At 33.3% G+C, this 11,496-nt stretch overlaps 1 protein-coding gene across 1 annotated transcript; it reads right to left on the bottom strand.

Annotated features, from left to right (window-relative positions):
- Window positions 1–2,145: 2,145 nt before the first annotated feature.
- On the bottom strand, window positions 2,146–11,249 carry LOC123718213 (BTB/POZ domain-containing protein KCTD3). Its single transcript, XM_045674660.1, has 13 exons — window positions 11,085–11,249; window positions 10,537–10,850; window positions 10,279–10,438; window positions 10,050–10,123; window positions 9,817–9,907; window positions 8,511–8,725; window positions 8,150–8,362; window positions 7,519–7,635; window positions 6,259–6,398; window positions 5,289–5,463; window positions 4,803–4,899; window positions 4,326–4,510; window positions 2,146–3,181 (listed from the first exon to the last, which is right to left on the bottom strand). The coding sequence occupies exons 1-13, from the start codon at window positions 11,129–11,131 to the stop codon at window positions 3,030–3,032; spliced, it is 1,980 nt and encodes a 659-aa protein (XP_045530616.1). The 5' UTR covers window positions 11,132–11,249; the 3' UTR covers window positions 2,146–3,029.
- Between the last annotated feature and the right edge of the window lie 247 nt (window positions 11,250–11,496).

The following is an 11,496-nucleotide window of genomic DNA, read 5'->3' as shown; positions in this document are numbered from 1 at the left end:
GTTTGAACCGTACTTAATAGTCACAGTTTGACATAATTAATAATTTGTAAGATGAACATACCAAGGTCACCGTCATTTTAGCTATAACGGCAAACGTTTTAGAGCAATCATTGTGTTGGCGAACTTGGGATTTTTTAAATAATGAAACAACGAATAAGTGAGTTATTGGCATATTATTTTCCTTATGCGGTATTGCATTAATATATCTTAATAAAATTGCGTCACCGACCGTTGCCTATGTATTATTTAACTCGCATTACGATGAGTCTATTAGTCTAGTGGTGATTGTAGCACGGTGTTTTACACGCGTGTATAAGGGTTCACGATTTAGAGACGAGACAGTGCTAGCTGTGATCCTTATGTCAACATCCTATAGGTACCTTTGTTGCGACAGTTAGGACTCGACGCTTAGCCTCGTTTCTGAATCTCACCCTAAGCTTTTAGTTCATCGCTCAACTTCCTGCCGCAAATAACATTATATTACGCTCAAAAGATTTAACTGTAATATTAAGATACTTCATAGGTAGGAATATTATAAACGCAGTATTTTGCACAAATAATCTTAACGAATTATTTGATATTGAGATGTTAGGTGCATAAGGTACTAGTCAATTGTTACTCGATGTTACATCGAGCACAACACTACTCTATTTGTATTCACAGATGGCTATATATAAGGCCATGAATAAATTGTACCATTGTAATAAACGCGGTTCTAATGTCCACGTTGTACCTTAGTTTACAATTTTTGTTCAATGGTATGTTTGAATATTTTTCTGCTACGAGTCCTTTTTACTTTTGTTTTTAATATATGGTAAGCCCAAAGGTGCTGAGGCGTTGTTTTAGTTGTATTCGAATAAATTAAGTCTTACACGTAACAGTTATTTCAATCATGCTTAACAATCGTGTGCCAGCAGTAAGGAGATCATTGGATCATTGAATCTCCATACTGGCCCGCTGAGGAGGAAGTTTCGTGGAGTGTCATAGTGTTTGATATAAAATTGTCATTAAATCTTAACGAAACATTCATTATCGGTTAACTCTAGGTCAATAACTCATAATGTTGAGTATGATTTCATATACTTAACGTTCGTAATTTATTCTAGGCCTACTATATTCACTAGTCTAGCGCCATTTTTGTTTTAAATGTTGTGTTTTTATTGTTAATCTGTAGTAGGTGCCATAAATTATAGAGATTATTAAACATTCTGCTGGCAGTACGCGTAACTTATATGATATCGCCTTTCTGGGTGACGCATTGTAAGAATTCATGCCTGAGGTATAAAGTTGAATCATAGCAGAAAGTTTGGTAATGTCTATAATAAATATTCCTGTTTTAATTTATACAATGAAATGTTTATTTAATATAATAAAGCGTGTCTTAATGTTCATACTAGGGTAAATACACTAGTCAATTGTTAATGTATCTTGAATATACAAATTACCTCTTTTGATTAGATGGTTCCTTTGGATGGCTTGCGTGAAATGGAGCTTCGAGACAAACAACTTTGTATTAAGCGTGATCAACTACCGTCAAGGGAATTTGTTTGAATGACTCGTGCTTCGTCACGTGACCATTTCCATATAAATCCGTTTGGCGCTAATGGATCACGCCTGTCTCAAAGTGATGGACTTTATACTTTTGTTTAATAATATTTTAATATTTATTTAATAATATTAAGGAAAAGTGTAACTAATTTAGAATGTATTAAAATTAACACGGTACTGATGTTTTTTATTTCACCCTTTTAACCAACACCATTTAATGTGACAATAAGTTGGTACTGACATAAAATATTTTTATTGCTTTTTCATCAAATTAATTAATTAGAAAAATATATATTAGATATCAGAATACTACTAAGAAAACGTAATATATTGATCGATTAAAGTTTGAAAATATGAGAAAGTAAAAGGAAAAGTTTTCTTCAATATTCTTTATTTCACATTTTAACAATATCAAGCTTAACTTAGTTAAAAAATAAACTGCTTTGAAAACGACGAAGAAAAATATCTAACGTTGACACTATATATATGTATAATCACTATCTATAAACATTTAAAATTTAACCTATTATCTATCTATTTTTAAATATACCCAAAAATATGCTACAAATATTTTAAGATTCTAATAAATCACGATTTAACTAAAAATTTCTTAGTACACAGTATTAAAATAAAATTGATTATATTTCATTATCAGTCAAGAATACAGAAAATTTGTCTTCCCTTCAACATAATAGAGATGAACACGATCAGTCTTTAGAAACAAAATTAACTAAAGTATTTTAACAATCTTATAATCTTTGACAAAAACAATAAATATTGAAACATTTTTAACCTGATTTGTTGAGTTAACATGAGTAAAACTTGTCTTGCCATCTGTAAATGACATATCTGATACTTCAAGAGAAATCAATCCCTAATAGAATGCTCTGTGAACAGTTGTATAGAATCGAATCTGTCAAAGTGTATGAAAACTTTAAGCGCAATATTTAGATTTTTCATACAAATATAATAGGCATTTTATACTTTGTTAATCCCCTTTATAATAAATTGTTAATCAAACACAATTTGTTTTCCGTTTTAAGATACACTTGATTGCATCGCTAGCTAGTACTTTTAATATATTAATATAGTTGTATAACAAGGCATAGTATAGTATAATGTTCCTTGCATAGACTGAATGAAAGTCATATTTCGGTCACAGCAAAAACCATTAGATAAGTTTAGGCCAATTTTATTGTTACTGATGCGACGTATCGAGCGAGAGATTGTACGAGTTCGTGAAGACTATACGAATACGTACTTTTTAACGTTTATCGAAACAAACTTTATTCCGGATTTTGCGCTGTTTCAAATAAGTTGCCAAGTGTTATACGGACACGTGACCAAACGTCAGTCACGACTTATATTCCCATTTTTATACTGCGAGTGGTACTGCAAAGCGAGGTGAGTTTTGGCTTTTTTACTTTGAAAATACACTATATCGGTATAACAAGGGACATAAGTATCGAGCATAATGATGCTCATGGGGCTTGTATTGGTCTATTAGGGGAAGTGGGGAGAATAGCGGGTGTAGGGGGAGCGGGGGAAGCATCTAAATCACACGCTGATAAAAGACGAACTAATTCATCAGGTGATGGACCCCCATCGGCTATTGGAGACTCTTCGCCTTCACCTGAAATGACAATAATAGTTTTTGGTTTACTGAAGTACTACATTTAAAATTCTTCAACAATTAAAAGGGAGTATTTATTACACGTAAAACATAACATTTAAAACTAAAGTTCCAAGTAAAATCAGTTGTAATAGCGACGCGTACTTATAAGAAAGTGATTGTCAAATGTGCTTACTATAGAAAACTCAATAATTTGAGATAATTACAAACATAATTATAACAAAAGCCGTACAACTAAGATGCTTACGAAATTAATCCGGCCGCTAAAGAAATATATAACTTCTTGACCTGTCGGGCAGTGGTTCGACTGGTCGAGCTTTAGTTTGGAGGAACTGTTCGTTACCCTTCCACCACAAGATATACTATACTGACGTCTTTTGCTGTCAAAGTGTGTTTGTATTTTGAGATGAAGAGACTTACTTATTGTTAAAACGGTTAAAATTATTAGTGCAATTTATTTAAGAACGGTCTGAAGGTAAAATATTTTTATCAGATTCTTACTTTCCTAATTCTTCCCTAAATATTTCATAATGCCTTATCATTCTTTAAAATAAACGTAAAATGTTGAGTGGGCCAATGAAGTATATCACATGTCAAACTGACAGACGTCAAATGTTTCAACTCCATAGTGACATTCTTAAAATATTAATTGAAAGGGAATGAATCGATACGGACTTCAAACATATACGAATCGAATTCAGTTAATATAAAAAAAAATTACTTGGACACTAAAAAGGACAAATACATAATTTAGCAAGAAATTCTATTTTTTCAGTTGTTTATGGTCAGATATTAAGGAACGAAGGAGATGTGAAGGCGCAAGTTGCATTCGGTTTTACTTATCAATTTTCGATTTTTTTTGGTAGCATCCCTAGTGTTTAACAAGCAAAAATGTTGTCTAACGTTGTAACGACGTTGGTTCTCTTTAGGACGGAAATTCTTTATACTAAAGTTTTATTGGTAAAAGTAAAATTACGTTGTATTGTGATTATTACGTAATAGGAATTGAAAAAATTAAAGCAATAATGCAGTTCTAACTTTGAAAATGAATGTTATTTGAAAGCCCGCCGATACAAGGATTTTTGATTATTGAATTTTGACATGTCAAATACGACCTATTTAATTGAAAATTTAAATAACTTACCACTTCCTCCGACAGTCTGTGATGGTTTGGCGGCTTTATCTATCGGTGCTGTGAGATCCCACATCTGTGTTGCACCCGATCTATGACCACAGAGTAGTAATCTACGGGGACGTAACGCGCCTTCACATTCTGCCACTACGAAGCACGATACTGGCGAACCATCCACGGAACGAATTGTGCATACTCTGTGAAAAAAAAAATTGTTTCATAATGTAGAAAATATAAGCGTCGCAAACACATAAGGCTGGATACACACTATAAAGTAGATCGCGAAGGGACCGTGAACCTTATAATAAAAAAGATTATTTATTATAGGTATGCATTATAATGAGAACGATTTGGAAACTTTTTAATAAAAAATAATTGTTCACAAAATATGTGCTTAATTCCATAACAAAGTCAATATATTTTGATTTTTTTTAATTGTTAAAACTTATCGTCGTCATCTTCATACGAAATATATATTAAAATAAATACCTTTTCCCATTGGAAGCGAGCCGCACGTACAATGTGTCTGTATCAGGAACTACCTTTTGTATAAATATTTGCTCTTCATCTTGCTCGCCATATGGTCCTAAAATATTTAAGCGAAATACTTTAGTCAAATAAGGCATAACCTTTAAATTTTTACCCTATTTTAACGCAAAACCGTTAACCCAACAAGCTGGGAATTGAATTCATTTAAAAATCAAGTGTTTATTTTTTAAATTTCGAACTACGTAATCTACTAATCGAATAGCAAAAATTGGACTTCATAAGGTTTCATCAATATAAAGGAACATTAACATAAGTTGTTGAAGACGATGGTATACTCTTCCTCCAATTGTAATGCGCGAGTGGTTAATATAGAGTAAAACATGAAACCTCTATTATTTAAAGCACCCCGATGTCCCAGGAACCGTACATTTTGGTCCTTCGCCATCCCGAATCGTACAGAGTGTATTAAAGTAAGGTAAAACTTACCAGAGTCATTATGGGGCTGTGCCGTAGGTGCCTCTAAAGCCAATACTTTGAAAGCTGCCTTGGGAGTGGTACCGGGCTGGGTGGATATCATTCCCCTGAACCGAGTTACTCGCCACGACCGCACATGGTTGTATTCACTACAGACTGATATCAGGTAGTTCTCTGATAGAGATACCTAATAAATAAAATGTATGTAAAAGCCTTAGTTAACCAGAAGTTTGAAAATTTGAAACCCTCAGTATGCTATTTACAATAATCGAAATTAAAATAACCAAGAGAAGTTTTTTAAAGAATAAGGCCAAAATTTCGCTGCCTGACTACAGAGCCTGGTGTAAACATTTACATATGCTACCGTTGTCATTATGGCGTGATATTGCGGACACTACCTAATGAAAATAGCTACTGGATTGTTCCGAGCTGTTGAGCAAAATAAACCTACGTTACATATAATATAACTCTTAAACATGAATCTATTACATATACCTAAAGTAAATATAAATTAAAGAGGGAGAAGCTTTATGGTTAGAGTACCGAGTGTGGGGACAGCAAGGAGAGTTCTGACACAAAATTATTTCGATTATGATGAATGTACTTACGAAGTTTCATTGACAATAAAAAAAATCAGATTTTTATATGTGAATATTTTTAATTGGCTCACAATGTTATTTATATATACACTTTTTCTGTATTATACTGTAAACCTTCTGAATAAATATATAAATAATTTTATTATTTATTAACACTCCGTTGCATGAACAATATAAAAATGTAACATAATTAAATTTAAAGCAAAGCCTTATCGCTTTTGGGCGATCTCTTCCAGGCAACTACTGTGAGAAGTGCAAAAATACATATTATACATAGTTATTCAGACAAAACTAAACAGGAACAAAAAAAAACAAACATATATAACACAATACATGAAAAATAAAAAGTGCACATAAATCACGATAATTCAAGATTATTTTACCTTAGTAACAGGACTCTGATGCACCGTAAACGTCTGGAACAGCTGTGGTCCGTGTCCAACAGTCTCCGGATGTTGTACTATAACTCGTACCGAACCGTATCTCGTTCCATACGCTATTTCTAACCAATTGCCACAGAGACCTGCAATTTCAGAAAAGGAGTTTAGTTTTACCAGTAAGAGATCCATTCAGCATTCGAAGCCACTCATAAATATATTTACAAATCATGGACACAACCAAGTAATATCGAGCTGATCCTTTTTGATTTTCATAAGGTATTTTACGGACTACACATAGTATATGAAGAACTGTCTTCAGGGTATGAAATATGAGAGGCGTGAATATATTAAAAAATAACCACTGACAGCATAGAAACCGTGTGTCATAATGTTAGCAATACTATATATTTCGTAACCAGGTGACACGGAAAACGTTTTCATAGAAAGTTACACTTATAATATCTCTATTACAAAATGGGATAAGTGGTTAATGGTTTTATGTATAAAAATGTGTGCGTGTACTAGTGTACACACGTATGTTATGTCCTTATTTTTCGAAAAATGATCTACTATATGCAACTTTATAGAAATTGGTTAAATTAGATGAAGTTTAACAAAAGGCTTTTATTAATGGCTTCGATTCTCTTCGTTCAACGATAGTAGGGACATGAAAAAGAGGGCGCGTAACGGAAAAATGTGACGCGTAACCGAAAATTGTGACGGAAATTTTTTTCCAACGCCGATAACGAAGTTTCACTTGAAAAAAATAAGGTAATAGACGAATTCTTGTGCATTAAGTCGCATCTTACAGTGGATTTTGTTTTTTCCTGACTTCCCACTGTGTATTCTATAAATAGCAATTATGGAAATCACTTGCAAACATACTTCACCTATTAAGTTCGAACCAAAGTAGGCTGGCGTTAATCTACACAATTAACCTGCAGTTTGTTACCCTATAGGTTTTTAAATAATTCGGCAATCGTCAGTAAAAGGGCGCGAAGGGCCGTAAACCTACACACAGCCCTAAAATCAGAGGTTATGTCGGGGGAGGGCTAGATAGCTTCGAGTGTAGGTAAATCGTACCCACTGCCGATTCGAACAACCCGACCAGATTTCATCCCCACCACCATTGTCCCAATATCGCCACTGATTTGAGTTGTGCGTGGAATCGCTTTTATATGATAGCTAAGCATTTATATCGACTATACTATATTAATTCGCAGGAGTAGCTGTACATAGTAATTTTTTGAAATAAATACTTACTCGTCTTTGGCGTCAGATAAACAGATATAGCTGTTATTGGTTCCTGGTTAGGATCCTTATATAGCTGCGTTACTAACAAATCGTTGTCCTTCATACGCAGAGGGAACTTTTGCATATCTGAAATATTATTAATCTATGACAAATTTAATATTTGTATTCCAAATCCTTAAAAATAAATATTTTAGAAATTCAAATGTAATGGATAAAATGTAGCCAAAAATAGTTTCAAAAAACTTACTTATTTATTGTATAAATGCTCTTAATATAAAGGAAGTTGTTGTGGTTGAAACACAAACTGTACACAGTTTTTCTCACCACCAGGACGTGGAACATATTGAAATAATTAACATATAAATATATATACTAAGGCCAGTGACATATAGACTATAAGATTATAACAATTAAACCATTCAAATGATTAAAATTGCACGTAAAACGTCATAAACAAATCTAAACACTGACGCGCCATAGATAACCGATGCAAGAAACCTGTTCTTGTCGAGAATTCTCATTCAAATACAGGTGAGTTATTATATTCTTAAATGAAGGTTTAATTAATAATTTATGAAATATAGTCAATTTTTATGAAACACTGAATCTTTATCAAAACGTTTAGGCGAACCAATAATACCTATATAATTGATAGCTCCCGTAGCAGTTCCCAATAGCAAGAAGGATCCCGCAGTGTCGTATGTAGTAAGATGAGCAACGTCCTGAGTCTGCCAGTGTTGTGTGCTCGTGTGCCACACACCAGCCTTGCTTCGGCTACCTGCTCCACTAAGAGCTACTAGTTGAGGACCCACGAATAATAAATGTTCTACGCGTACGCCAAGATTGAACGTGCCTAAAAGGTAAAATATCTATAGAAAAGATACATACATTTTCTTATATTATTTATGTTTTTTTGGGAAATTACACAGATACAAACACTAGTATATAATCCATAAAAGCCACATTATATGTAAAATAGGCATGCCATAAATTCTGCTCACCAATAAGTGTTCTTCTTACAGGTTCAGTATGGGTTGAGAAAGCCCAGAGTCGAACAAAAAGTCCACTCGCGATACCAAGCATCACATCAGTTCCTGATGAATTACTTCCACTAGTGGTTGCCCCTCCAGTTTTAGCATTTAATGCTATGCGTTCTATAGTTGATTCTTGAACTGGTGATTGGAACACTACATACCAGCCGCATGAATCTGTTAATCTGAAACAATTGTAACCTTTTATATAATCTCAGTTTTGAAAAATGTTTTTAGATTAATTGATTCAACCTTTTTTAAATATAAAATTGTACTGGTATTTTATTTATTTATTACAGAAACACATACATTATCCTTACAAACTATGCCAATGCCAAATTTCGACAAAATAAAATATAATAAAGTACATATATAACATTAAACACATGATATACACAATATTGCTACTGTGAACGCAACGTCCTGGATGACGGGGATCTGTGCAACAGACTGCTTCTTGTCCTTGGTAAGGCAAATAACCTAGGCCTTCGCCGTCGCACTTATACCATAGGTACTAAGAAACCCAGTTCTTGGAGTACACTACACCCTTCAAGACTTTAAGTACGTAGTAGGCCAACTGTAAGTGCCGTCTGGTTTCCAATTTCCTGTACCCCACCTAAGATAAATAGTGTTGGGTACATTAAAGTGGGAATAGACAACATACAGTCTGTTACAGAGGTGTCGTGCAAATTTATTCTGTATGCGCTCCAACATCAGGGAGTATTAAGCTTCTTGCGGAGCCCAAACAGACGAGTTACAGAGCGTTGTACAAGCTTGAGATGGCTTTAATATTAGTGAACATTGTTGCCATTTGAAGCACAAATCCCATCCTTGCAAATGTCCATTACATGATCTCAGAAATTCAGTTGCGCACCGAATCCTTAGTCTCTTACTGACGTTTCCAGCTTCAGTATCACCCCTGACACGTTGGACTTATGATGACGAGTTAATTTGGCGCGACTAAATGTCACGATGTGTTAAATGTAATTCTTAAATAAAACCCATATTTCCTTCATAATTTTATTATGTGCTGCCACAGATAAAAAATGCCATAGATATGGCTCGAATACAGTTTAAAATGTTATGGAAGTGTGTGGAAGGAGGTTATTCTTGGTGACACACAACTTTTTGGACAAACTGAAACCTTTGGACTTTGTATAGAATTCCAACTGCATAAATCTCATTGACTTCATTCATACAGTATGAAATATTTACCAAACATCCTTGCATTTATTTTAAAGTTTTATAATAAGCATTTAATTAATTTTTAAATTACCTGTATCCTGTAACGAAATGTGAGTAGGCAACAGCAATCCAATTGTGATGCGCTTTTATTATTTGGACTTTCGCATTTTCTGACCATGTATCTGAAATTACAAAATAATTACTATGAGTCATAGTAAGGACCTGCAATATAAAACATCTTTTACAGACATTTTATCATTTATATATATAAGTGTTCAAAATAAAAATTTATACTATAAAATAAAAAGTAAATTGTACACATACTTTCAACTCGGAGGCCTTTCTGACTATCTGCATTGCCTAGAGAGGCTGCTCTAGAATGTCCACGACCACATCGGCTGAAATAAAATTTATTAGGTCAATATAGACTGTGTAGTTAGCGTATAATAGAGTGTGACTGTTACACACTAAATGTAACAAAAAATTAAAATAACATACAATTAAGATACATAGCATAGAAGATGTTGATATAAAAGATGAAACATTAAAATACCTTAATTGATCTTGTGAAGGTACACGCCCTACAGTTCTTAAATCAAGTGATGAATTTCTAGAATGTGTCCTGCTAGCTGCTAATTCAGAATTGGATGCTGTAAGATTCTTTCTAGAACCACTATTGCTATTCTTTCCACTATTACTTGGTGAGGGTGTTACTGAAAAAGAATATATTTTATAAGTTTAACTCAATATGGGTGATTATGAATAAATTTGAAATTAATTTATAGTAGTAATAGTGAGTAGTCAAACTTACATGGTGGAGGGAGGTATCCATAGAACAATACATCACCACATGAGGAATGATTCATTTCATCACAAAGTGCAAGCCGTCTACTTAGCGGAGTAATTCCAAAGTAGTCACATTCATGTCTCAATGCTCTAATATTAACATTGTTAAGGTCAATATCTCTAGTTCTAAGAAAATTGAGAATAAGGCCAAAAAGGTTTGGATCTCTGTCTATAAATATGGCCCCAGTCTCATCCCGTACTGTAGGGATTCGACCACTTAGGAGGGCTGTAAAGAAAGTATCTGGAACCCATGTCAAAGTATGCCATGATGTGGCAAATCTGAAATAAATAATATCAAATCAGTACTATATTATAAAAGCATATATGTGTGATAGTGAGGTAATTTTTATCGAATTTCTATACAGGCATTGCTATGGACATCAGAGTCTTTAAATTTGAAATATCAAGTGAAAGTTGTGTCTTTCTAGTAAATTTATGATTAAGCAACATAAAAATAGAAGAGAAACTATTGTTATAAAATTATTGTTGAATATTACAATAAAAATGTAATACCTTGTACCTCCAATGTTTAAATTTACTATTTCTTGATAATTCGACATTCAGTAGTCCTTAAACAACTCAGGAAAACGTTTTCCAATATTTTATTGTTTTGTTAGAACAGTTTTTTTATGAATTCAATAAAAATTAAAAACAAAAGGTAGACTACGGCTACCTGTAACTTCACTTCACTTGTCAGTTGGCACTTGACAGAACATATTCATAAATGTCAAATCATAAGTGATACTTGACTGGGCCGGTCTCAATGCGTGTCGCGTAATCGATTCAATACAAAAATTGTTTACAACGGTATATGTATTTGTTTTGGATGGTCTGCATATATTCTTAAAAGTATAATTTTAGTTTTATTTGTTTTACAAATGTACACAAAATATTAAATTTTTAATTGTATTGTTAATTGCGACGG

This window comes from Pieris brassicae, chromosome 2 (genome assembly GCF_905147105.1).
Source record: "Pieris brassicae chromosome 2, ilPieBrab1.1, whole genome shotgun sequence".
NCBI lineage: Eukaryota > Metazoa > Arthropoda > Insecta > Lepidoptera > Pieridae > Pieris > Pieris brassicae.
The sequence above is the reverse complement of the archived record's forward strand: the minus strand, read 5'-3'. Positions and strand labels throughout refer to the sequence as shown.